Source organism: Candida dubliniensis, chromosome 3 (assembly GCF_000026945.1).
Source record: "Candida dubliniensis CD36 chromosome 3, complete sequence".
NCBI classification, from domain to species: domain Eukaryota; kingdom Fungi; phylum Ascomycota; class Pichiomycetes; order Serinales; family Debaryomycetaceae; genus Candida; species Candida dubliniensis.
In genome coordinates, this window is record NC_012862.1 from 1 (window position 1) to 27,159 (window position 27,159).

The 27,159-nt window shown below is 40.1% G+C and overlaps 11 protein-coding genes and 2 pseudogenes across 11 annotated transcripts, besides 5 other annotated features; 5 read left to right on the plus strand and 8 right to left on the minus strand. All coding sequences in view use genetic code 12, as the record gives it.

Moving 5' to 3' along the window:
- Nucleotides 1-3,833: 3,833 nt before the first annotated feature.
- On the minus strand, nucleotides 3,834-7,974 carry CD36_80010 (annotated as a pseudogene).
- Nucleotides 3,834-7,974: a sequence feature (Similar to S. cerevisiae YRF1, (HPR5)).
- Nucleotides 7,975-10,696: 2,722 nt separating this feature from the next.
- Nucleotides 10,697-10,943: a mobile genetic element ((subtelomeric)).
- Nucleotides 10,944-11,406: 463 nt separating this feature from the next.
- CD36_80030 lies at nucleotides 11,407-13,032 on the plus strand (annotated as a pseudogene).
- Nucleotides 11,407-13,032: a sequence feature (tranposable element;~incomplete sequence; in-frame stop codon).
- Nucleotides 11,446-14,040: a mobile genetic element (Gag & PR ORFs + duplicated fragment, (subtelomeric)).
- Nucleotides 12,869-13,516, plus strand: CD36_80040 (retrotransposon tca3 polyprotein, putative; the record flags this gene model as incomplete). Its single annotated transcript, XM_002418910.1, has 1 exon — nucleotides 12,869-13,516. The coding sequence occupies one exon, from the start codon at nucleotides 12,869-12,871 to the stop codon at nucleotides 13,514-13,516; it is 648 nt and encodes a 215-aa protein (XP_002418955.1).
- Nucleotides 13,552-14,049, plus strand: CD36_80050 (retrotransposon-related protein, putative; the record flags this gene model as incomplete). The annotated part of the gene is made up of 1 exon (XM_002418911.1): nucleotides 13,552-14,049. One exon carries the CDS (start codon nucleotides 13,552-13,554, stop codon nucleotides 14,047-14,049), a length of 498 nt encoding a protein of 165 aa, XP_002418956.1.
- Nucleotides 13,975-14,571, minus strand: CD36_80060 (retrotransposon-related protein, putative; the record flags this gene model as incomplete). Its single annotated transcript, XM_002418912.1, has 1 exon — nucleotides 13,975-14,571. One exon carries the CDS (start codon nucleotides 14,569-14,571, stop codon nucleotides 13,975-13,977), a length of 597 nt encoding a protein of 198 aa, XP_002418957.1.
- Nucleotides 14,059-14,944: a mobile genetic element (partial ORF1 (subtelomeric)).
- CD36_80070 (retrotransposon-related protein, putative) lies at nucleotides 14,561-15,004 on the minus strand (the record flags this gene model as incomplete). The annotated part of the gene is made up of 1 exon (XM_002418913.1): nucleotides 14,561-15,004. One exon carries the CDS (start codon nucleotides 15,002-15,004, stop codon nucleotides 14,561-14,563), a length of 444 nt encoding a protein of 147 aa, XP_002418958.1.
- A 2,638-nt stretch (nucleotides 15,005-17,642) lies between these two features.
- On the plus strand, nucleotides 17,643-18,050 carry CD36_80110 (40S ribosomal protein S24; the record flags this gene model as incomplete). Its single annotated transcript, XM_002418914.1, has 1 exon — nucleotides 17,643-18,050. One exon carries the CDS (start codon nucleotides 17,643-17,645, stop codon nucleotides 18,048-18,050), a length of 408 nt encoding a protein of 135 aa, XP_002418959.1.
- A 27-nt stretch (nucleotides 18,051-18,077) lies between these two features.
- On the plus strand, nucleotides 18,078-18,851 carry CD36_80120 (component of spliceosome involved in mRNA splicing, putative; the record flags this gene model as incomplete). Its single annotated transcript, XM_002418915.1, has 1 exon — nucleotides 18,078-18,851. One exon carries the CDS (start codon nucleotides 18,078-18,080, stop codon nucleotides 18,849-18,851), a length of 774 nt encoding a protein of 257 aa, XP_002418960.1.
- CD36_80130 (exocyst complex component, putative) lies at nucleotides 18,848-21,307 on the minus strand (the record flags this gene model as incomplete). Its single annotated transcript, XM_002418916.1, has 1 exon — nucleotides 18,848-21,307. One exon carries the CDS (start codon nucleotides 21,305-21,307, stop codon nucleotides 18,848-18,850), a length of 2,460 nt encoding a protein of 819 aa, XP_002418961.1.
- A 74-nt stretch (nucleotides 21,308-21,381) lies between these two features.
- On the minus strand, nucleotides 21,382-23,145 carry CD36_80140 (mRNA polyadenylation regulating protein, putative; the record flags this gene model as incomplete). The annotated part of the gene is made up of 1 exon (XM_002418917.1): nucleotides 21,382-23,145. One exon carries the CDS (start codon nucleotides 23,143-23,145, stop codon nucleotides 21,382-21,384), a length of 1,764 nt encoding a protein of 587 aa, XP_002418962.1.
- Nucleotides 23,146-23,258: 113 nt separating this feature from the next.
- CD36_80150 (conserved hypothetical protein) lies at nucleotides 23,259-24,716 on the minus strand (the record flags this gene model as incomplete). Its single annotated transcript, XM_002418918.1, has 1 exon — nucleotides 23,259-24,716. One exon carries the CDS (start codon nucleotides 24,714-24,716, stop codon nucleotides 23,259-23,261), a length of 1,458 nt encoding a protein of 485 aa, XP_002418963.1.
- Nucleotides 24,717-24,770: 54 nt separating this feature from the next.
- Nucleotides 24,771-25,118, minus strand: CD36_80160 (vacuolar transporter chaperone (VTC), putative; the record flags this gene model as incomplete). The annotated part of the gene is made up of 1 exon (XM_002418919.1): nucleotides 24,771-25,118. One exon carries the CDS (start codon nucleotides 25,116-25,118, stop codon nucleotides 24,771-24,773), a length of 348 nt encoding a protein of 115 aa, XP_002418964.1.
- Nucleotides 25,119-25,274: 156 nt separating this feature from the next.
- On the minus strand, nucleotides 25,275-27,071 carry CD36_80170 (allantoinase, putative; the record flags this gene model as incomplete). The annotated part of the gene is made up of 1 exon (XM_002418920.1): nucleotides 25,275-27,071. One exon carries the CDS (start codon nucleotides 27,069-27,071, stop codon nucleotides 25,275-25,277), a length of 1,797 nt encoding a protein of 598 aa, XP_002418965.1.
- Between the last annotated feature and the right edge of the window lie 88 nt (nucleotides 27,072-27,159).

Here is a 27,159-nt window from a genome sequence, read left to right on the forward strand (position 1 = left end):
GATCTACAAAAATCCGGAACCCAGGTCATAGCAAATACCTTCATTTTTATAAACTTCTCCTCTTTTCGCCGTTTTTACTTGCACAAATCATGAAACTTTTAAAAACCAACCCTCCATTGCCTCTTCTTGTTAATTGTTTTGCTTTTCTTCTTCTCTGATATCACTTCTATCTCCAAGTCTGATTTCATCTTCTAATCTTCATTGTTCCTTGTTCAGTGATTCTTTGTTTGATTTTGTTAACAAATTTCAACCCAACCCCCAACCTCAGGTAACTTTTCTCTCAGATTTTTTGTAAACTTGAGGTAAACCTTTTTTCTCGCCCCGGATTTATCCCGTTTTTTGCCCTCCCTTAAATCCGGGAATTACAAAAACCACTCTGAAAGCTGCACACGACATTCTGGGAATTACAAAAAAAGTCGCGCGACATGTTCTTCCCATACAAATGACCATGTTTTTGTAATTCCCAAAAAAATCTATTTCTGTTCATATCTCTACACACACTGCTCCAATCACTCTCAAACCAAGTGCATTGAATTTCTACACACCAAAACCACCTACACACCCCTTGACACCTCCTAAGAACTGGTAGTTTTTGTTCTGGTAAATTTTTGTAATTCCCATTTGTAATTCCCAAAATTCCTTGTAATTCCCAAATCGCGCACTAACAAAATTCGCACCAAAAAAAAATTTTGTAGTTCCCAAATCACTTTTCCATATGTATGTATTTGATATGCATTAATCTTCTACAATTCCGTGAATTGACTGGCCTTCTTTCAAAATACTATCCATGATGTTTCATTCTCTGATTTGCTTTGTCAAATCCAACAGAATTTCCAATCCCCCGTTCACTTCCATGTCCATTCTCTGATAGTGCTTCTTCAATTCTTTAAACTTTGAATTTGATCTGCATTAGCTTTTTCTCTGTCCGACATGCCTGGCGTTATTTCACTCAAACATTCCATTGAGTTTTTTTCATTCTCGAGCTAGACAACTGTCTTAAATTCTTAGCCTGGTTTGATTCTCTCTCATTTCTTGCCATTGCAATTGTTATCCTTCACTTGACTCCATCTGTTTTGACAACTCCCATCTTTAACTTAGTGCCATCTAATTTGACAACTTTGAATTTAAATTTTTCTTCTGTCACCCTGCTGTTTTGACCTTTTCTTGAATATCTAGCAACTCATAGCAGCATTCACAATTGCATATTTCATTTCATCTGATTGATTGAATATCTGATTGAATGAATAACTGATTTGTTGTTGATTTGTCGAAGAAGAAAGTGATACAATTTTTTTTTTTTTGTTGCGTTGTCTTTTCCCCACGTTACACCTACACTACACCATAAACTCTGAATGACAAACAATCGATTAAATACATAATCTACTCCTTACACAATCTACTTAAAATCTGCTCAACCTCCGAAGTCTTCCGCTCATAATCCTCTAACAACTTCTTCTCTTTGCAAGTCATCTTCTTATTATCGTCTATCTCGCCACTCCACAGCTGCCCCATAATCAGATTAATAACACGTCGCATCTGTCCTGCACTCACTTTACTCTGATCCCGTCCAGTCCCTGAAAGTGTCTTCTTCATCGTGTGTTTTGTCAAGTCAAAATCACCAATCCCACCTTCTTGTTCTCCTCTCGCATTAAGCAACTGCATCACCGCAACATCAACATCGTATACTTCTCCATACACATTGTAATACTGATTTAGCTAGACTGACAAACTTGATTGACATTTTAACCAAAGAATTGAAGTAGATGCACCAAACAAGCAACAAGTACTTATTACTACTCTCCTGTGTGATTGTCTATTTTTACCGGAAGATGTTTTTCCAATCCCAATTTGAGATAAATTTATTTCTGAAATATAGCCATTGAATTTAATTAGGTGCTCCAAATTCAAGCCTGTGTGATTGTCTTGTCTATTCTTCCCGGACATTGTTTGTTTCAATTGTCGAGTCTTCTGCCAATCAATCTATTCCAGAAAAGTGAGATGTAGCCATTGAATCAATTGAATGTGTCTTCCACAAATAACCGTTTTATCTATTCTTCAACAATGCATAATACAACTTCTTCTCTTATACTCATTGTCTTGGCCAAGTTCTCAAACAAAATCAGTAGCACTTCAAATTCTTGCAAACTTGACTGCCTTTCCATCCACATGTGCTTTGATTAGGCTAATTGTGTTAGATGTTGAACATTGCTAATGAGAGTTCCATCGTTGCAAATTTTCCAACAGGTTAAATCATTTCAGAAATCAGTATTTCTAGGTTTCAAATATTCTATTTCCCCATTCTTATATCAGTAGTAGCTTTATCATGCCTGTGATAGTGAAGTGTCAATGAAGATGAGAAGAGTATTAGTTGATTGTTGTCATTTTTTTCTTGCCAGCTGTAAAGTTTCGTCGACTCGCGAATTAGAAAACCGGGGAGTCGTTTCCTAATCCGGAAAAATTGTTATAGCTTAAATAAACATTGTTTTCTGTCTAAATAAACCCTCGAGAATCTTCACACAGAAGTACCCATCGATCTTTTTTGGGTCAACATTCTTGTAAAAATAAACCTAAATTCTTACAATATCGATGAAATACGCTGCTACTCGATCAAGACACTAGTCGTTGAGCCTTGCACTATAACCCTTTGTTGTTTTTCCTGCCACCTTTCAACAAAAACCTGACGCCCTAATAACTCAGTGAAAAAGAGCGAACCACACACAGTATTGTACAAAACCCATCTTAAATGACCTACCTAGCTATCTCCAAATTTCAACCTTCCCATCTCTTCGGGTTCGCCCTCTGCACTCCTTCAAAGTTAACCCAAAATATGCCCTTTTCCATGAAATTCTGATTTTTCCGGTCGTGTGCGCAAAAAGAAGCTTTTTTTCTCTTGACCTTAAAATCAACCAACTTTTCCAATCAACAGCAGATCAGTCTATATTAACGTTATAAACCTAAAAACTATATAAATCGCTTCTCCAGATGATATAGATTGCTTTGATACCCTTACCTTTACTATACGACCAAAATTGGGCGAGTTATAAAGTGCTAAAAAACATGACGCATGTCACCTTCCTAACAAAATTCTATATATCTGACACCTTGTCAGTGCGCATAGATTAAGATTGCAAAATCTCTGCCATTTTTTTTAGCCAGCCATTTGTTCCAGCTAGTTATTTTTTCAACGCTCCAAAAAAAAAAAAAAAAAAATTTATCATTTCTTCGTCCAACCATCTATCCATCCGTACGTCCTCCCCACCACCAACATGTCCTGTCATAGCTCATACCCGTTGTCTTAGATTAGTCACGTTGCCTATTTTGTCATCCCGTCTTTGTTGTGCTACATCTTCACATGTCTGTGTTACCCAGTTTGCCTTTGTCGTGGCATGTCTTTGTTAGTCAACTTGTCCTTGTTGTTACGTCTTTGCCTCCTCCCTGTTATGACTTGTTGTTGAATGTCTTGAGTTTTGTCATTCGTCCTTGAATTATCACCTTGTCTTCTATATCCCGTTTTTGTTACTTGCCTTAGATTACTTGTGTTTATCTTGACATGTCTCAGATTAGTCAATTTGCCTTTGTCATGACTTGTCCCCACTTGTCTTACATTAATCAACTCGTGTTTGCCCCGTATTTGCCATAACTTGTCGATAACTTTCTCAGATTAATCAAATTGTCCTTGTTGTGTCGTATTTGCCTACTTCCTGTTGTCACTTGTCCTAGATTAATCAACTTGCGTTTGTCACTAGATTATTCAACTTGTTCTTGTTCAACTTGTTCTTGTTCAACTTGTTCTTGTTCATCTTGCATTCGTCTTACACGCATTTTACATCCTATTTCTTATCCTTCAACTCCTTATACACCAGAACCAATATATGTTGATACAATCCTACCACCTGTGAACGCATCATAGCACGCATCCAATGATTAAACACTTGCATATCTCCCCTAAACCGTCTACATCTTGCATCAACAAACACAGTATAGAAATACAACAACGTCTTGTTCCCAATACAGCCATTGTGACCCTCATTTAAGCATCCACATTCTCGACATACATTTTCCCTGGGTACCTCAAAGTACGTCTCCCTAGCATGCTTCTCCCATTCCTGACCAGCAATTTGCACAGCACTCCCAGTCGATTCAGCTCCTAAAACTTTAAGCATCCACTCCTCCGGTTTAAATTTATTAATCTTCGACAAAACTCGTGCATACGTTTCATTCAAAATGTCTCTTCTACTGTTCAACTTCAACCCAGTATCATCCAAAAACAGACACACCAAAAGTTTCTCATCATAGGCTTGAATCATCTTGTCCAAATCATTTTCAATAACCCAATTCAATTGAATCCCACCTTGTCCATACTGCACAACCTCACAAACTTCATCCCCGCTCATTCCTCCAAATATAATCCTGCAAGCTAGACTTTGATGCACAATGTTATATCGCTCGCAACAGTTTCTCGAACACTCCTCATCATTCATAAAACACCAATCACACACCCCTTCAACCCTCACAACCGGATTACCTTCTAACGTCGTTTTATAGAACTTAAACCACAAATGAAGATTGTCAATACTAATAAATGTATACTTTTTGTCAAGCTCTTCCAATTTCCTCTTTGCCTGTTCTAGGTCACTCTCCTGCTCTTGTGCACTCTCTTCAGCTCGCCGTCTCTTAAATGCAGCCCCCAGCGCCTGCACCATTACTTTAACAATATCCCTTGTTTCACCATGTGTGTTCAGCACCCCACAACAGTTAAAATGCCCATCCCATTTTAACAGGTAAAACTGACAAATTTGTTTCTTAATGCACTCACCAACATCAACACTCTCATCATACCCACCGTCTCGATCACCACTGAGAAATAAAACATACAGCGGCTTGCTTCTAAGTCTACCTATGACTTGAATAACTTCCGGAACCGTTGCCAATCTGTCTAATCTTCGATATATCCAAGCCTACCGAAGCAGCTTTCGTGGCAAGTATAATCCGTGTCCTACTAATCTGCTTGTGAGCCAACGCAATGTCACTAGTTTCAGAACTGATGCTCACACTGTTCGGGAAAATATCACCAAACTCTCTAAGCGTCGCGAGGCAGCTAAAATAAACGAAAATGATCCTCTCGGAATAGCTCTCTAAAAACTGTTCAACAACACCAACCAAACAACCAACCCTCTTCTCATCATCACTCACAAATTTCGACTCAATATAAACATTCCGGTTCGGCTCACTGACAACCGCATTATATAGCTTCGGCGACAACAACTTTTCTTCCATCACAGATGCAAAATTCTGCGGCAACGTCGCACCCAAACTAATAACCTTTTTGAATGATCGTAATATCAGGTACTTGATTCTAGATAATTCGCGAAATTCGCGCTCCTCTAACAAGACCTGGGCTTCGTCTAAAACCAACAAAAACAACTCACCCGAATTTCCATAGCTTTGTCTGAAATTCAAAAAAAAATCCTTCACATGTGTCTTGGTAAGACTCTCAATCGTACCCACAATCAAATCAATACTATCATCAAACGCATCTAGATGCTTCACATTCAATACATTAACAAACTTTGACATCCGTTTCTCAAACTCAACAGCAACAACATTATACGGCAACACCAAAAAACTCACCTTCCGTTTACCACCTTCTCTTCTATATTTCATCTTATACGCAACTATAGCAATCAAGAAAATAAATGTCTTGCCAAACCCCGTGGGCGCTATAATAGCACGACTCAATGTACCCGACAAACACACATCCATAATCAACTTTTCTTGATGTATATCTTTCTCCTCATACCCACACGCCTTCTTGGCAGCATCAATATCCTCAAGCTCCAAACCTTCACCACCACCACCATCGTGAACCAGCTCCACACTTGACATCTTCTCACAATTCTGATCAACATCAATACCAATATACTTCTGATAGAGACCAAAAAACTTCAGCATAAACATCAGAATACTCACGCTGTGATGACGATCCCATCCTCCTGTATTGCCGTATACATTATCAGCAGTTCGCCAGTGGTGACCTTGAACTTTTTCAACTAGATGGGTAAGCAGACTCATGTCGATATAATACCGGACCATATACGAGATGGCCTGCCTGAGGTATCTCATTTTGATCACAAACTTGAGATCCTCATTGGTTAGCTTGGCAACTTTTCTGTAATAATGGTCATTGTGGACAAGGGTGTTGTTGGACAACAGGAATAGATACACACGATGGAAATCAACGGTCGTTTCATCAAGGTTAGGCATCAAAATATTCAAAAACAAAGGCTTCAACATGAGACAGTGTGCAATAACTAATTTGGTCACCACCGGCGAATAGTATCTTTCCCTAATATCAAACTTTCTGTTTTTACCAAAAGTCGTAATCACCGAAATACATCCATTGCGGAAAACAACATTCCTATCGGCAAACTGGGCAGCAGAAATATTGATTAGACGTAGCTCCAGCCCCCGGAACGTATTAGCTGAGCTCAAATAGACAATTATAAATAACAACTTTGTCATCTCGTCTATTGTCTCGACAACCTTATCGTTAACCCACGTCAGCGTGCTTTTGGTAAAGAATTTATTGTCCTGAATGTTCGACACAAGTCCAACATTCCCATAATCCGGTTTGTTCACATTCAAAAAATGGCTGTATGCATCGTCCATGCTTCGCTCTTGCTCAAGCATTTCACATATGCACCGGAAGTTCTCGCGGTAACTGAAAACAGCATTGGTATAGACCTTTTGAATATACGTCTTGTCCACGGTGACATCTTCAACATGCACAACCCCGTCCTTGAACGACTGGACTCTAAGTGCTGGCATTTGTACCAACTCATCGTATAACCGGCCATAAAGCGACTCAAGAAAGGCAAACAACCCAACAGCCGTGGGGCGATTGACAAATACCGCAAACTCTGCCTCACTCAACTCAAGGTACAAGCTAACCTTAACCATGTACTTGATGGCATCGAGAATTCGCGACATATAACTTGTCGAATAATACTGGTTTGTCTGGAAATTGAATAAAACCGGCGCAATCAAGACCTGGCACAACGTGCACCCTTCATCAAAACACTGCGACTTGATAAATTTCGTAATGTCACCGGCCAACATCTCGGTGTCCTGGCCACAATCGACTTCAAACCTCTCTCTGACATCTGCACAATACTCCAACCCACTGCTGGCTCTCAACAACGACAAAAACCGGCCAAAATGTTTGCCATACAGCATAATCGTGTTTTTTTGCAACCGTCTGATAAACCGATCATCACCATCTCTAAACGCAACACTCGCACCAGTATACGTTGCAACCCTGGCATCCCCCTTGATTTTCTCATAGCAAAACTCAAACACCCGGCGGCCCTGCTCCATCATCTCCCCAGTCACCAGCTTGTCATACATCTCGTCGCCATACTCAACATCACCAAAAAATTGGGTAATCACTGACCCACGCGACAAAACCGGCTGGCTCCCAAAATTGGGCCGCATGTCAAAGTTACTCCCCGTGACCTCAACCTTCAGGGCATACACAATAACATACCGTTGACCACCAAGCGCAACTTTTGTCCCCATAACCGGAACACCATCAACCTCCATTTGAGTAGGGGGGACAATATTGAACAAGTCGGCATTGTGGAGCCGAACATTGCCCTCTAATGGGTTCAACCATCTGCCCCCTAATTTCTTAACCACCTTCTTGTTCCTCTTTCTGTATTCAGTACCACACAAAACAATTTTATTGCTACCACTTTGCTCCTCAATAATGAAACCGTAGTAGTACAAGGTGTGAGGTCCAAGTCGAAAAAAGTCATTCGTGACATGAAGATTGTACAACATGTTGCGTGCTGCTTCAGGCTCAATAACTGGTTCAGACTCCTCCTCTTCAGCCCACTCCTCGTCACTATCTTCAAACACATCGTCTTCTAAGTACTCTAAAAGCGCTTCGGTTGGTTCGTAATCTGTATCCATTTTACTATAGATTCATCTACTATCATAATTAAAAAAAAAATTTCTACTAAAAACCGCCTTGAAAAAAAAAAAACCACGCCAACTCTTCTTCTTATTCTTCTTCTTCTTCAACCAACATGAATCAGATCACTCCAGTTTCAGCAATAGGGTTGGGGCTTGTGGGTTCAACAGTAAAAGTCCGTGGTACTATGTACTACTACAAAACAATACATGCCCAGCAGTTTACTCACTTTATCATATTCATCAATGACAATACCAATGCTCAAACACAAAATGTCGACAGTGAACCAGTCCCACAAGGAGTTAAAGTCAACCCCTGCCATATGCTCAAGATTGCAATGTTTCAAAGATTCGGGTCCATGTTTGTTGAGGCATGGAATACTTTTGTAAAGAAAAACCCAAGCTTCAAAAACAAAATTGATCCACAAAAAGTATTGCAAAAAGACTGTGGTGCATTCGACGGAACCGTCGACGTAGAAGTAGTGGGAAAAGTGTTTGGTAAAACATCAAATCTTGTTTATGTTGGAGCTAAACAATTAGAACTTCACCCTGCAAAGCTACAAGCTCAACCTGTGGCTTCGTCATCACAGCCTGATGAAACCGACATTTACGATATTGAATTCAGTGACGACGACGACCAACAAGTTCCCTCAACATTGCCTTCGTCTGTCCCAAGTCAACCTCCAGCAAAAAAATTGAAACCCACCCACGGGTTCAACATCACACCAGAATCAACAACCTTGCTGGGTATCTATAAAATCACAAAGATTGTTCCAAAAGAGATTTCTCAAATTCTTAGCAGAGAAAAAAACACCATTGTCGGGTACCGACATGTGACTGTTTATTTGTCAGACGACTACAACCATGGCTCGGTTACTTTGAATCCACCAGACGTTGAAAAGATGCTTGAAAAACATCGTGGCGAAACCTGGCAAACCAAATTGAACGACTTGGTCAACAAAATCGCCCCTATTGAATTAGTTGTAAAGAAAACCGGCGAGTGCTGGTATTGGTCGTTTCCTAATCCGGGAAAATTGTTATAGATTGAATATATATTGGTTTTGTGACTAGAAAAAAAACCCTTAAGGGTCTTTATGCAGCAAAAAAAAACCCCTGGTGTTTCGGTACTTGACAGTAGAAAAAACAGTGTTAATACTGATAACGAGCAAATATAATGTCATTACATTGGATATAATGAGTTCTTTCGTTCTTCTAAACTAATATAAAACTATGTAAATGTAATTAGAACAAATATAAAGAATATTACCAAACAATACTCCCAACAATCTCTAAGAAACTTTTTTGGGCCAACTTTCTTGTCAAAAATGAACTTAAAATTGCTGCCACCAACTGTATAGTATGCACCTATTCATGTGCCACTATCAACAATACAACAAAAGATGTAGCTTTTAAGAGTATGTGATCTCTAAATATGCGGTGTTAAAAAATCAGTGGTCAAAGAAAATCAGTGGTCAAAGAAAAATCAGTGGTCAAAGAAAAGTGCTACCAAAGATGTGCTCAAAAAATCAGTGCTCAAACAAAATCAGTGGTCATAAAAAAAACCTGTGGTCAAAAAATGTGTGGTCAAAAAATGTGTGGTCAAGGAAAATATGTGCTCAAAGAAAAATGTGTGGTCAAACAAAAAATGTGTGGTCAAAGAAAATGTGTGGTCAAAGAAAAATCAGCGCTCAAAGAAAAATGTGTGGTCAAAAATCAGTGCTCAAACAAAATGTGTGCTCATAGAAAAAACCTGTGGTCAAAGAAAAAATCAGTGGTCAAAGAATCAGTGCTCATAGAAAATGTGTGGCCAAAGAATGTGCTACCAAAGATGTGCTCAAAGAAAACCAGTTCTCATAGAAAATGTGTGGTCAAAGAAAAAATGTGTGGTCAAAAATCAGTGCTCAAACAAAATGTGTGGTCAAGGAAAAAACCAGTGCTCAAAGAAAATCAGTGCTCATAGAAAATGTGTGGTCAAGGAAAAAACCTGTGGTCAAAAAACCTGTGGTCAAAGAAAATCAGTGCTCAAAGAAAATCTGCGGTCAAAGAAAATGTGCGGTCAAACCTGTGGTCAAAAAATCAGTGCCCTTCAAATCTGCGCTCTTTGGCGCTACCCAAAATGTGGTCAAACAGAGAAAAAAAATGTGGTCAAAACTCGGCGCTACCTAAAAACGTGTGGTCAAAGAAAATCATTAATAACCTGCTACACAGAAAAGTTGCAACTATGGTTTGTCTTCCAACCGCAAATTCATTGATCTAGCTAGCACTCTACCAATTATCAGCTTACAGCATTCCGTGGTTGTCCGTCCACGTCTTTCCAAAATTGACCAAAAATCACTGTTTTTCAAAAAATTCTGATTTTTCGGGTCGTGCGCGCAAAAAAATCATTTTTTCTCTTGCCCTTGAATTTTTAACCTTTTTCTGATAAACAACAGATCAGTATATACTAAAGTTATAAGCCTAAAAACTATATAGTTTATCTCTCTGGGTTATGTAGATTCCTATGGTACCGTTATTTTTGCGCTACCACCAAAATTGGGCAAATTATAAGTGCTAACAAACATGTGGTCAAGAAATGTGGTCAAGAAAAAAACATGTGGTCAAGCTAACAAAGTTTGTTAGCACATGTGGTCAAAAATGTGGAAACGAAGTTATTTCAACTTGTTGAACTATCAATTTCAATTTATCGAAAGTATTAGGCTCAGATTTTATTTACCAAAGGTCTTGTTGTAAAACAGGATCTGCAATATTTTATGTGCAGTCCTTTTGAATTCAACTCAGGGAGTTCGACGAATCCTTTATAATTGCTAATTTATTATTCTCTATTATATACTACTTCTCTTTGGAAGACAATTCATATTTTATTACTTTCAATTATTACATACTGATAATTAGCTTCGAATCTATAGAAAGTTAGAGCAACATATATTGTCCGTCGTAATATCTAATTAATAAAACCTAGGAATACTTCAGTCTCTTCAGGTAACCAATTTTAGAAGAAAAAATCCCAACAACAAAAACCACAAAAAAATTTTTTTTTTTTTTACAAATTTCCATTCTAACAAACAAAAAACTCAACAAATTTGATTGGACGCTTTTCAAAGACAAGTTCCTAGCCAATCAAAATTTATCCTATTCAATACTAGCCAATTAAAATCATTTTCACCTTTTGATCGACAACTAGTTCAAATAAAATGATTATTGATTGACAATATTAGTTATCAATCAAACAAAAAAAAACATACAACCACACCTTTGCAATAATTTTTTTTTTCGCAACCTGCAGCTATTATAAAACACACAAAAACAACACAAAACCCACAAAACCTCACACAAAAAAAAAAAAAAATAATTTTTCCCACCCCAAATAATTTTCCTTTGTATTAATTTTTATTACCACAAATTTTATATACCGTTTACGGAACACCTGTTTAAACTCATTTTGGCAACTTTATCTATCAGTTATTTTTAATTATGAGTCAAACAAATCAATCTGGACCAAAGAGTCCATCTCCATCTTCATCTGACACGTCCACTTCAGCTACTACCGATACCTCGACTAATGCTACTAATTTGGCCTTTCAAGCAAGTGTGGAAGCGAGTGTCAACAAACAGTTACAGGCCTTCCAAGAACAGATGATGGAAATGTTCAATCAATTTGCTAGTCGATATGAACAGCAAACAGCACAAGGTATCAATCAAACCCGTGAAGAGGAAGCTCGTGACTTTCAAAAATTTAATTCTGCTGGTATGAAGTTGGAATCTCATGTCCAGGAGGTTGAACAAGAAACTCACGAATTGGAAAAGGAAGTCGGAGCTTTTGAAGAAGCTTATAACAAGCGTGTCCGTTTTGAAGACGAACGTTTTCAACAGGCTTCTAATGTTATGGCCCAAGCTCAGGACAAGGAATCGGACCTTCAAGAGCAGATTACTGCTTTAAGGGACCAAATGGCTGAGTTAAGTTCTAATCAACTGGCTACTCTGGCCAATGTTCCTAAACCAGTCTTCGTTACTACTGATGACATTGCAATTCAGATTAAACGTATTTTTCCACTGGCTGATTTGACTACTACTGATTGGGAACAAACCACCAACAAATTTCCAACCTTTATGGAAGCCTATGTTATTGATTCATCCGATGACGACACTATGGTTACTAAAATCCACCAGATTTAAAATTATTTCCATGGTAATAAATTAACTAAGTCAGCTTGGCCCTATGCTGCACAGCCTTATTTGCGGGGTGACTTAGCTAACGGTTATGGCTATGCCCGGTTGAATCCTCTCAATGCTAATTTCCAATGGATCGACATTTTGAATGTAATTAGGGAAAGTCGTAATTGGGGTATTTACAATATCCAAAGCACTGTTAAATACCAATTGTATGTTCCACAACCTGGTCAACGTGTTACCGAGTACGTCCAACAATTTAGAAATCTTGCCAGTAGTACAACAAGCTTTAAGAACCAATTTTATGGTGTCAAAGCAACCTTGTTAGGTCACTTATCCAAATATTTCCAGTCTGATATCATCCGTCACAACTTAACCACTATCAACAACGCCCAAACCTTTTTCACCACCGTTAACCTGATCTTTATTGGTGTTCATTTTCCAGCTACATCATCATCTGACAATTCTGTGGCCCAAATTGAAACAAACACAGACGAAAATATGGATGTGAATTACCTTAACAAATTTTCAAAGAAACCCAGTAACTATAGGTACAACAATAACTCAAACTTTAAAGAAAAACAACAGTATCAGGGAAATTTCACATCCAACGGATATAAGTCGAATAGCAACAATTATAATAAGAGCAACAAGGATTATCAGGGTTACAAACGTGATAATAATAGTCGTCGTTTCAAAAAAATTTATGAAGTAATCCTTTCTGAGAATGAATCCGACACGTCTGACATTGATGCTAATCTTTCTAAGCTTTCTTCTCCAGCTGAAAACAACAATGACGTCAATGAGATTGCTGAGCTCGACATCGATGATTTTGATTTCATTGCGAAGCATCGCTTATGTATTTATATTAGATATGGGTCGTTCAAATCTTAAGATAATCTTAGACACTGGAGCCGCAAATAATTTTGCACCAGTATCTATTGGTACATATTATAAGGATGCCAAAATTTTCCAACTCAAGAATATTATTCGAGTAAAAACAGCTGACGGAACTATTCATGAAATTACCCAAGGATGCAAAATAATGTTACCACCACCTTTTCGCACCACTTATTTAGTCAATGAATTTGGATGGAAAGAGGGACAGTTATCACAATCTTCATTGTTGCAGGACCTCCATGATGACGTACAAGTTCGACTTGCTGAATTGGACGGTGTAAATACAAACGTTGAAAAACATAATGATCTTAGGGTTCGTCGAATGGCTTATATTAATCTGATGCGACAACCGTTCCAAAAACTGGCTTCATTTATGAAAGGCGATTGGATTCTTCTTTTCTCAATTACAGTCCATCTTCCTGGACGTCCCTTATCCATCATCCCCCAATCTGGATATTCCTGTCAACAGAATTGACTATTCTCACCCACGCCCACAGTCTTACAACGACTATGAAAACTCTCAATCAATTTGCTAGTAGATATGAACAGCAGACAGCCCAAGGCATCAATCAAACCCGTGAGCAGGAAGCTCGTGACTTTCAGAAATTCAATTCTGCTGGTATGAAGTTGGAGTCTCATGTCCAGGACGTTGAACACGAAACACATGAATTGGAAAAGGAAGTCGGAGCCTTTGAAGAAGCTTATAACAAGCGTGTCCGTTTTGAAGACGAACGTTTTCAACAGGCTTCTAATGTTATGGCTCAAGCTCAAAATAAGGAATTGGATCTCCAAACCCAAATCACTGCCTTAAAAGAACAAATGGAAACTTTCAGCACTACCCAACCGGCAGCGGCATCAACTGGCCCCAAGTCCAGCTTTGTTACAACCGAAAACATCGCCACTCAGATTAAACGTATTTTTCCCCAAGCCGATTTAACCAACAACGATTGGAATCAACCTACAAACGAATTCCCACCTTTTATGGATTTCAAAATCTTGCTTTGCTAAATTGTTGAAATGATTCCCTGTAGCATGTCCGTTTTGATTGCAACGGAAGCAATGGTTGCCGTGTTTACAAGACCATCTTGTATGGAATAAAGTAGGGGAAGTGGTGCAATATTTGGCAATGGATACCAAATCTAATTTGTGATGTTTCCAAAAGTATCTGCTCTTTTTGGGAACATTGTTTCCGGACCATCCAATCATAAAATAAGACGTAGCATACTTGCCAGCCTTAAGAGGTTGTTTTGTAAATTCATCTGCATTGTTCACTTCACTTTTCAAAATGCTAAATTCGATATTCTCTTCTGTAGTGGTGATATTTGCTGCCTGCTTGAGTGCTGGCATCCATTCGTCGCTCTTGTTATCAAAAAAGGCATGTATCAATGTTTCAACTTTCCACTCCTCAGCTGGGTGGAGAAAACGGTAAATACCGATATTGTCGTGATGGTTGTTTTTAACAACCACCTTGTATTTGTTTTTATCCACTTGGACATCTGGATATTTTTCTAAATGGCTTTCAATAGCCATTTGTGTCTAAATTTGGAAACATATCGGAAAATTTGCCTCCGGTTTGTGAGTAGATAATTCTGTATGTACCGTCTGTCATAAATCTTACTCTGAATAAGTCTTTTTCCGCTGCGTAAAGTAATGCCTTCTCCATGTCGGAGTTGACTCCTTGTTCTCTAATCTTGTCTGGTATGGTTTTTTTCAAGTGGACCTTGATGACCTCTTGTTGTTCAAAGTAACCTCCATCCGAGTCTCTTTCATCGACCACATTGGTGTGGTCACCAGTATATTGGTCGGTCACCATGTCGGAGACACATTCTCTAATAAACGCCTTACTGGCGCAGTCTAATCTGTTGAGCATCACAGGCCATTGGCTTGCTCCAATGCTCTTAACATAGTTAACCATATTCTCCAATTCCTCCAACTCACGGTCGGTATTTGCATGGGGCTCCATCTCTATTTCTTTTTTGCTTTGGCCAACTGGTGGCCGTACGTGCCCGTCTTGGTACTCCCCTTCTTCGGTGGTGGCGGTGGCAGCTTTTCTGCAAAATGCACCAACTTCTCTGCCATGGTCGGCGGCTTGGTTGTCATAATTAAAAACGAAGCTTAAACTCTCTGAATGCAATAATATGAAAACGCTAATGTTTTATAAACGGGCCTCCAAGGTGTACTTGTATGTAAAAACTGAACGCAAAGGACCCACTTGCTTTCGATGGTATATTGCCAATATTTGTAATAACATCCTCCATTGTTGAAAATGATAAATTTGGAATAACAATAATAAGTTGTCTTGGTAGTTTCTGTTTGAAAGGTGTTTGCCCATGACTGGGCCCCCTTCTGGTGAAGAGTAGTTGTTGTTGTTGGTCTTTTTTTTTTTTTGGTTGTCCGTTTTTTCTTTTTGTATTGCCTGGTAAGTGCACACACCAATTAACCAAACCGTACGGATGCCCCAGCTTATTGAAAATTGGGGGTGCTTGTCACCCCCTCAGGATGTTGTACGGATGCAACACAGCTACGGATGTCTAACTTTTACGGATACAGCACAGTAATGGATGTCTAACTTTTACGGATGCAATAGTGGTGTAGAGAGAACTTGTACGGATGCAATACAGGTGTAGAGAGAACCTTTATAGGAGTTACTTTGAGTAAATTTGTTAGAGCTTGACATACAAACCAAATGGGCCAGTGTTGTATTTTCCTGATTCACAGATAGGCCATTTAGAGTTTGTTTTGACTCACTGACAAACTGAAAAGAGTTGTTCATTTTTGGTTGACAGGAATAGCAATTAGAGCTATTTGTTTTAAGTTAGAAAATCCAGCTAGAGTTTTTTATTCTGAAAGTTTATAGACAGGCCAACTACAGTTGTTTGTTTTAAGTCGTAGATAGATGAATTGGAGTGGTTCGTTTTTAAGATTCATACATAAATCAAATACAGTTGATTGTTTGTTGTTTCCTTGCAAAAAGACTTGTTTGTTTTTAATCGATTACAGTAGATTTCATTTAACTTCTAATCAATTGATCTGTTCCATATTTGTTAAGATCGAAACTTATTTTTGAGTAATTTATCTGTGTATTTTCGATCCTGTTTCTCACAAAATATCCCCAAAAAGAACAGTATCCCCAATCGACGAGCAAGCCCCTTATCCTTTGCTTATAAAACAGGTGTTTTACTTCTCTATAAATATAATGGCAGCTCTACCAGTACTGGCTTGTCCTGCTCTAAGATCGCCTTATCCTCACCTCATCGTGACTAACCTCCATCATATTTATTGCCATCCTTCACAAGCTTGTATTTTAAACTCAACCTCAAAACTAAACTGGGTGATCACATACCTACCCGTTATTTCCATCTTCTCAAGAACGGCCTTAGGAATATAAGTTTTGACGTGCCCCGTTGAGCGTATTCGCCCCAACACTCTCCATATCGATCAGGTGCAAGTCTTGCATCACATCTCCCATCTCCACAAATGTGTAAAACTATCCTCAAACTTAATAGGGCTGCCCATGTAACCGTGCTGGCCAATCAAGTACAACGCAAACTCTATTCACACTAAACGTGTAACTCAAGTAAATCGTAATCCCACCTGCCTATTGATACTCTGGGTGATATCCAGCAAGTGCCCAATATGGGTAGTAGACGCAAAAAACGACTCCTCGACATGATCCAGCTCTAGTGACTTTGCCATTCCAACATGTGTGCTTTGTATTCCATTTGTTTGCGATAAATTGTTTTCAAATGATGAAATATTTTTTTGGGTTAATCTTAGGTCGCGCACCATTTCTAAAAAGTATGTCTAATCCAAATCAAGTTATTCTTCCTGGGGGTGCTTGTCACCCCTAATTGCGGATGATAGTTCGTACAGATGCTAGATATTCTGTGGATGAGAGCTTGTACAGATGCAATGTCATTTACGTATGAATTTTAGTTCAGCCAAGGGGTTGGTTTTTGATCTACCCCTAGAGTAGTTTGTTTGTGTGTTTTTGGTGTAGCTTATTGTCCAAATATGAACAAAAGTTAAGCATCAACCGAACCAAATACCAGAAATAGCATCAACTCTGATCTATCTAGAAACCGTCTACTGGTTATTATACACTACATTGACTCTGTTCTAACATTATACTCTTAGCTAGACCTATATACTGTTAGTATGAGTTTGTGGGGTTAAGACCCAACACAAACAAAATATAATTTACGGAGATACTAACTACTATCCGGAGTTACCAAATTTGGTTAGGAAAATCTTATTTAAAACTCTTCCAATCAAAATCAAGGCAGAACTCGAAACAACTGAGAACCATCATAAAATCCAAAATATACTTGCTCCTTATCCAATTGAATGATAAAAATATCAAACATGTAGACAAGAAAGGCTGATCAAAAAGAGTAGATTTATTTTGTCGCACCAGCAAATTATAGTCGGGGTTTGCGCCCCTGTCTAGGGCTATAGCCCTAATCACGTGCCTACAATTGTTTTTTTTTTTCCTGAACCACGCACATTCTCCTTTTCCCACCAAACTCGTTTACTACATCAAAAAAAAAAAACATCTTCCTGAAAATTTCCACACTTCTTTATCCACTATCCTATCAACAATGAGTGACGCCGTTACCATCAGAACTAGAAAGGTTATTTCCAACCCATTATTGGCCAGAAGACAATTTGTCATTGATGTTTTACACCCAAACAGAGCCAACGTCTCCAAGGATGAATTAAGAGAAAAATTAGCTGAAATCTACAAGGCCGAAAAAGATGCCGTCTCTGTCTTTGGTTTCAGAACCCAATTTGGTGGTGGCAAGTCCACTGGTTTCGGTTTGATCTACCAATCCGTTGCCGACGCTAAGAGATTCGAACCTGCTTACAGATTGGTCAGATACGGTTTGGCTGAAAAAGTCGAAAAGGCTTCCAGACAACAAAGAAAACAAAAGAAGAATAGAGACAAGAAGATCTTTGGTACTCAAAGAAGAGCTCAAAAGAGAGCTGCCAGAAGAAATGCCGATTAAGGGGTGTAGCCTATATATTACAATTTAATGTACAGTAGATATCAAAAAAAAAAAAAAGAAAAATTCGTAGACAAAAAGAAAAAAAAAAAAGTCTTCTCTTCTTCATCAATGTCTGAACGTAAAGCAATCAACAAGTGGTACCCTCCAGACTACGACCCATCAAAAGTCCCCAAACGTAAAAAGAATGCTAGCCTGACTATCAAGATACGTATGATGGCACCCTACTCGATGCGGTGTCTCAAGTGCGATGAGTATATCGGCGCCAGAAGATCGTTCAACGCAAGAAAGGAAATCACCAACGAAAAGTACCTCAACATAAAGATTATCAGGTTTTATATATCCTGTCCGGGATGCAACAACACAATAACGTTCAAGACCGATCCCAAGAACGCAGGGTACACCCCTGAAGAAGGTGCAGTGAGAAACTACGAAAAGACCACCAAAAAGGAATCAGAAGATGATCTACTTGCCAGATTGGAGAAGGAAGAACAGGAAGATAAAAAGTACCAACTCCTCAAATCCAAACGTAAGAACAACCCATTTTGGAACGAACAGACCGTGGGGATGGAAAACCTAGAAAAACGTTTACAAGAACAACACAAACAACAATTGCTAAACGAACAGCTCGAGGCCATCCAAACCAAAGCCAGTATCGATAAAGACAAACTAGAGGAAAAAGCAAGAGAGAAACTACAGGTTAAAATCAACAGGCCAACAACTAAACACCGACTTCCTATTCCTACAACCATCAAACTACCTAAAAAACCAAAACTTGTAAACTACTCAAGCGACTCCGACTAATCCTGAAACTCAAAGTCATTCAATGTGAATATCGGCACGTCTGGCGGTTGCACCTCCTGGTGGTACTGATCCTTAATTTCCTGCAACTGCGGCACCAACTGCTTCACCTGTGACTTGTCCATATCCTTGCGGCACAAACACACCCCTCGAATATACTCCACCGAACAATCATAAAATTTGGGAAGTACCTCATGCTGCCACACATCTTTTACATTTTCAACCTCACACTCCCCCAACACCAGCAACAACTCAATGGCATTGAGCGACGCAAAAAAGTACTCCCCATCCTTCCTCGTAAATAACGGGTCAAGTCCACTAAAGAAAACCTCAATATCCCTGGTAATCCCCTCACTAAATGACTTGTACTTCTTTGTCGCCTTCGGATCAATCTTCTTGCCGTCACCGTGCAATACATTCTCATAACCAATCCTAATATACGTCGGAATAAAATTGTCCAAAAAAATAACAAACAACAACTGGTAAACCGGGTACACACAGTACTGTCTCATCTCTCCCATATACTCACTAATCGTCTCTACCACAAGCTCAGCAATGGTAGGCTCGCCCGTCTGCGAGTGTCCATCTTCATACCATTTCTTCGTAAACAACTTGCACAACGCCGGCGTAAGGTCGTTCATAATAATGTCAGTAATGGCACTCAAAACTTCCGATATCAACGCATTCGAACTCTCAGATGCAACATCAAACGCCTTCCCAATCCGTGCATGGTAATTCGTATGCACCTTCTCTTTATACCCGGGGGCAAACTTATCGTTCATTATATCATCACTAATATCCAACGAGTTTGCCAACGCCGCCAAGTACTCAATCAACCCTTCTCTCGAAAGCTTGCTCTGCTCTTCTGGCGACAAGTTATCAAGATCCACCACCGGCGGTTTCTTTCTAAACAATCGCTTGGCCTTGCTCTCCTTAATCAAGTACTTTTCATTGTTAAACACCGACATGTACCGGTCCATCTCATCTTCGACCACCTCCCGAAAATTGGCAATACGCTTGACATAGCACTCACTCCAACTCTCAATAACCTCAACCAATATCCGTGAATACTTTGACTCTGCAGCAACATCCGCCTGCTCCTTAAGCATCGTCAACGCAATCTTAAAATCCGGCATAACATACACATTAAGCTCAATTGTGAGTTGCACCTCATTCTTATTTGCATCTAAATCCTCAATGGTCAGCTCGATAGGGTAGATATCTGGCGCATTCGGCCTCTCTGTAAAAGTTTTCGTCTCTTGCCTAATCAAATTATCATTCCACTCCCTCATTTTCGTGGTGATATTCTTCAAGTAATCGTCCAACACATTCCCTTTAAGCTCTTCTCCAATAATCGACTTCTGCTTAACCCCAAACTCAGAAACAAAACTCCCATACCTCGAATCATACAGCAAGATCTTGAGCAAGTCTTCAGCCGGTGGGTCAGCACTAATAAGGTCCATCGTAAAATCATGCAACCGATTATAATACACATCCTGAATAAACCCACTCACGCCCCAATTGCCAGGAAACAACTTATCCAACGTGGTATACACAAACCGCATCTCATCCTCTAACCAGTACAACCCATCATACACAAGGATCTTGTCATTCCCATAATACTCAACACACGAATCAAATATCTCATGAAGGTGCGCCCGCAACTTGTCAAAGAAAAACTTCTTATAGTTTCTGCACCTCCCACGAAACGTCTTGTAGTTTACCGTCTTTGGATCACTCTCAACCATATCCAAACTCTTCATCAACGACACCTTTAAATCCTCATTTTCCTCCCACGTAACCGCAGCAATAATCTTGAAAAAACACTCAAAATTCCCTTCCTTAGTAACCTCCGTCAAACTCTGCACCCCTTCATTAAGCAACTCGTCAAACAACTTGATCGTCTTCTTAATTGGAGAAACAACCTTATACACAATCGACTGCAAATCATCCGACAAACTCGTCGAGTACACCTCCAAATAATCCACAAAGTTCCTGGCCTGAGTATACGCATGGTGGATTCGAACAAAATTCGGTAAGGGATACGTTAAATCATTCTGCAACTCTTCCAACTCCCCTTGAATCATCTCATTCAACTTATTAAGAAAACTCTTGAACCCAGAAATATCCTCATACAAACTCCCCACTTGGTGTAAAAACTGATTCACCATCGTCATCTTCTTGATCGTGTCATACTCCCTAACTTCTCCAATCGTACGATCATGTACTTGCTGAACCTCCCCAATTCCCCCTTTAATCGAATCAAGTCTCTCCATAGTGTTGTTCAAGTTCGCTAAATTCTTCATAATCGAATCGATCTGCACCTGTGTCGTCGACGACAACTTCACATCAACTGACGACTTTTCCTTAAGAAACTGCTGCCGAATACTGCCTATCTTGGCCAAATCATCTTCCAATTTAATCAACTCACTGATTTTTGACAATGTAGAGTCGCTCATGATTACTTGTAGAGTAAACTGTGTTGTCTTTTTTTTTTCGGTCGTGTATTTTTTTTTTTTTCTCTCCTATATACTCAATGTTGACCACCTTTTTTCGAATACCTTCTCCCTTGATACTGGTACGGATTCCCCATCATCATATTTGGGTTACCAAACTGTGCGGGCGGTGGCACAAACCCTTGTGGAGGGTAAAACGTAGGATCACCATAAAATACCGGCATCTGTGGCACAAACTGTTGCTGGTACATCATTGCATATTGTTGTTGTTGTTGTTGTTGTTGTTGTTGCTGCTGTTGTTGTTGCTGTTGCATCTGTACCACCATAGCTGCAGCTGCAGCTGCTTGTTGTTGCTGGGGCGACATCGCAAACTTGTTAACATACGGTATAGGACCCGGCGCCACCATCGGACTAGGAACAAACTGTGACGGTGCAACTGCCCGTGCACTAAACAACTTGTCGTGACTAACATCAACTGTAGACGTCCATGTAGGCGGGGTCTGGAACGACTTTTCGTATACTACCGGGCCGTCCTTGTGTTTTCTCCGGGTGGTAACAAACATATTAAACCCAAACTTAAACTCGCCCACTTTCTTGATCTGGCCCTCCTTGGTTGGCACTCTACCTATCCCACCAAAGAAATCTGCAGCAGAAATTTGATAGTGTTTCTTGACATTCCCATTCGAATATGGTCGGGGGGATTTCTTAAAACTTGGTGGCGAAGTAATTGTTGCGTGTTTCGACGATGGCGTAAACACCGCAGCTTTTGGATTCAACTTATACGTCTTTGGCTCTTTCTTTATTTGCTGCTGCTGCTGTTGCTGCTGCTGCTTCTTCAATATCTCATCCTGTTTCATCTTATCCTTTGCCAAAATCGGTAACAAATCCTGAGGCATTTTATGTGGAATCTTAAAGTTGGCACTAAACTCACGCAACGAATTGATCTCACTCTGTGCATTTAACCTAAACGATTCATTTGGTACTGGCGGCTTGGGTGGAATAGAGTCGGGCTTCTTCTGTTTCAAACTAGAAACAATGGCCGGGTCATGGTGCTGGTGTGTGGTGGCACCTTGTTGTGCTGGTTTCGAAATACTGGCATTCCGTAATGCCGCCATCAACTCGTCGCCTCTTCTATCAACCCCAGAATACTTGTCCTCCTCGTCTACCCCACTATCATCCACTATCACCCCTCTTTCCTCCAAAATGTGTCTATCAGTGGTCGCCTGCTGTTCAATCTCTTTAGCAATTCTCTCGGCCTTGGCAACACGGTCTTGATAATCCGGGGCCGAAGTATCGATCCTCGTGGTATACAAATGCTCATCATACGTAGACTCAACACCAAACTTTTCCTGGTTAACCTTAAACTGGTCCCATTCACTCCCATCATCCTCCAACGTCATCTCAATCTCGTCTTCTGGAACCCACCTCTCAAGTTCACGCTCCTTGATCTGCGTCTTGCCGGAAATATCGGCATCAGTCTTAAACTCGGGCGGGGCCTTAATCTCCTCACCCACATCCACATCAACTTCCAAATCAATCAAATCCTTGGCTTGGATAATCAAATTCTCGGGTAATTTATCAAGGTTATTCTTTTCATTAAGCAAACTCGCCCCTACAAGCTGAGGCTTTAACAAAACTACCGACAAGGGCGACCCTTGTGAAAGATCCGACCCAACTAATAACCCTTGATAACGCGAGCCATCAGTGATTGTGGCAATACACTTTTTCCCCATGGCTTTGCTCATCAAATACACTAACCTCTTATCGTCATTGGCAAAACGCGAGTTGGAACGACGGTGTCCGTTCTTAACGTTGCTGGCACGATTCGACTGGCCTTTCATACTGTTGTGGTTGTTTTGAAAACTGGTGTTGATAGAAGAAATTTTTTTGTTGAGGTTTCTTTTTTTTTTTTTTTTTTTTTTCTTGTCTTTTTATCGTGTGTTGGTTTCACACACTAACAACATATATTATTCAACCCCATGCCTATATCCACACTATCTACAACTTCCCAGTAGAGTAAAATAAACTCTTTTATAAACTCCAAGTCCGCACTCGAATACGGATCAAGCTCCATCTCTACAACATCTTGGTACGTCAACTCTAAACTGATCCGTTCCGTCAATGGCTGTTCGTCAGTACACGCCTGGTCGTCCAACACCTCCAACACCACCTCATTAATAATATAAAACCATTTCTTTGTCAATTTATGGAAATACCCTACAATGTTTACCAAATCAACCAAATCAACCTTATCCTGAACATGCGGTGGTGGTTGGGGACTGCCCTCCAATTGCTGACCAGCAGTGGCAAACCACGAAAATGCCGACCAAATAGATTCCGTCCATGAAACCGGCTCAGTAGCTTCAGTTTTCCACCATTCAGGCATGTCTTGGGCTACACATTCCCCATCAAACGTTTTCCACGTGTCAGTTCTTATAGACGACAAATCGTCGGCGGAAATATCAGTATCGTTCGTAACCCCATCACTTCTGGGCAACTCCAGGTATATCAACACAAACTTGTCGTAGTCCTTATTTGTAGCTTTAATTGGCCGTTGCTCATAGTCAAACACTCGTGCCCATTCATCAATAACAACCCCAATATCGTAAACCGGACTCTCTTTCAAAATATCATCGTTTGTACTGCCAATGTACCCCTTGAGCTTTATCAACTCCCCTGCCATATCTGTCAATCCAATTTGGTATACCGGCTGTGAGTATGTTGGCACTGATGTTTGCGAAATAAAATCAATCTCCTGTGGCACAACCGACAACAACGATATCAAATAGCAAAACGAAGAAATGTTATACAAATTATCAACACCGTTCGGCAAAATATCTTGATCGTCATGGCTCCTACTGCGCTGGTTAAATAATAATATCCTCTTCCTTAACAAACTCTGTTTATACAACACAAATACCAACGGACCCAATGTTCGAAACATCTCCGGCAAATTCGTAAGCAAATGGTTATTAATGTTAGGTGTAACCTTTGGGATATCCTGTAGTTTAGCAAAATCAGTATACTCCCGCAGATGAACAAACTTGACTAACTTCTGGTGCACTTCCTCCACATACTCCCACCCATTCCTGATAAACTCGTTGGGTTTCCAAACACTGCTCCCAGGATCACACAAAATACCTAACGCAAACATCTTGACATTGCTTCTATCAGTACTATCATTTCCAATCACATACTGATAGTACCTACTCATCCCATAGTACACCCTCCCCTCATGCCAATGACTTAGCAAAACCGTCGACTCCCCATACTCGTGTATTCCCGAAGGCAACACCTTATACTCCAACCCATCAAACTCAAACCCAGGGACTTCTGCTTTCGACCATACTAGTTTATACCCCGATCGAATATCAAATTCTGCTAGAAATACGGCAATTATATTCGTACACATCCTATGTGGAGAGAAAAGAAAAGTTACAAATTATTTTTTTTTTTTTTTTTTGGCTTACGCTCTGATTCTCAATATAAAGTTGACAACAACAGCTACCAATAAGAAAATACACAACATTGTTGGACCAAATCTATCATCGTATGGCCCTGACCCTCTCAATCTAATAGCCTTGGCTCTCCAGTGGTATGTAACCAACGCATAAACCATTGTCAACATCGCAATAAACGTAAACAACCCAGCAGAAATTCTTCCCACATAATCACCAAAATTCAATAACCCAACACCCAAAGACCCTAAAATAACCGTGAAATTCAACCACGAAAGGAATGTTCTCTCATTGGCAAAAAAAACCTTTGGCTCAACTCTAGCTGGTAATGCAATTCTCTTATTAGTAGACGACATGAAGACTGATGAAAAAAAAAAAAAAAAAAGAGGTGTCGAACTATCACTTTTTTTAAGAGATGGACAAATTTTATAGATGTTACATTTTTGTGTGCTCGCCGCATTTATTATTATAATTACTACCCACACGCACACGTGGGATACTTATCGTGTGACCTACTCCAATCTCGGCTCTAAAATCAAATTACCCATCGGCGCGACCGAGAAACCTCTTCCCATTGCATACACCGTATTACCTCTAACCAAAGTCTCCAATACCCTCCCTTGAAACTCCATACCATCATACGCCGTCAACTTGTTTTTGAAAAACGTTTCCTTATTTTCCACCGTATATTTCGTGTCAGTATCGAAAATTAACAAATCTGCATGGTACCCGACCCTGATCGTACCCTTACAATGACTCAACCCTACCTGTTTGGCAGTATTCAATGAACACCATTTGTTGATCTCCGCCAAACTAATTGGGGGATCCAATTTAAGCCCTTCAGTGTACAATATCGGCAACCCAAACCCAACCGACGAAATCCCACCCCAGGCCTCAAAGAAATCACCTTTCTCCATCCCCTTCAAATCCGGCGTGCACGGAGAATGGTCAGAAACAACAGTGGTAATCACACCATTTCGAAGCGCTTTCCATAACAATCTACGGTTATCGTCAGTTCTAATGGGTGGACAGCACTTAAAATGGGTAGAACAATTGCCAATCCTTTCAGCACACAACGACAAATAATGGAAACACGTCTCTGCAGACACCGGCAATCCCTTAGCTTTAGCAGCACGCAACAATGGCACGGCTTCGTGCGTAGCCAAGTGCACAATATGGAGTGGCACCGTTGGCATTAACGTCGAACAATTGATAATCTCAGCAATAGCGGTGGTCTCGAAATTATCGGGCCTCGATGCCAAAAACGTAGCATACGCCGTGGGATCGATATTGGCCAACTTCGCATTCTCCTGCTGCGCCAACAACAACGGAGTATTGCTATCCTCCTCGGTATAGCTGTATGAGCGCAGGTGACGTGTGTTTACCTTCCTGGCATACTTACCAAAAGTAGGCTCTGCCCCTGCCAAAATCGGCGTGTGTGCCAACGCCTTGGCTTGCTCGTCAGACAATACCGACGGGTTTATCGACCCAGCATGGTTATGTGGTAAGCGACAATTCTCATGTTCGTGGTGGTGGTCGCCGTGGTCGGTGCTTAGCAACTTGACCACTGGCGTAGGTGCCCTATGAATAAAACTGGCTGACATCCCTAAATTGAAATCCTCAATATCGGCCGTCAACGTATCTGCCGAATTGCTAAAGTCCCCCTCCTCATCTTCTTCAGCAATGCTAAACTGGGCTTTTCTTTTGTCCTGGGGCTGCATCTCAGCATGAAACATCAACAACGTCTTTTCATCTTTAACTTCTTTCATGGCTGCTACAATATGTGCTGGCGTAATAGCAGGAAACTCATCAACCCCCGACTCAATCAAAAACGCTTTAAATCCACGTACACCCATTCGGATCAATGGTTTCAAGTCGTATAAATTATCAGGAATGAGCCCGCCCCAAAACCCCACATCAACCCAGGTTTGGCCTTTGGCAGCATTGATCTTTAAGTTAAAGTTGGCGACAGTGGTGGTAGGTGGAATCGCATTCAACGGCATATCAATCACTGTAGTCACACCACCAGACGCTGCAGCTTTCGTCCCTGTCTCAAACCCTTCCCATTCAGTCCGGCCCGGCTCGTTCAAGTGAACGTGTGCATCAACTAGCCCGGGCATGATCACTGATGGCGTTACATTTCTATAGTCTATAGGGAAAACATTATAGCTTGTCAAAATTGGATCACTGGGCGGTAACACTCTATCAACAACCTCTAGTATCGTTCCTGATTCAACTGAAAAAATAATAGTAGCTGGTAAAAGTGTGTCGTTGATTAACACCCTTGTAGACGATAATGCTCGTGACATGGTTATCGATCAGAGAAAGAAAGTGTTCTACATTCGACGAAATTTAGAATATATATATGATTTGAGATAAAGTTTTTTTTTTGTGTAA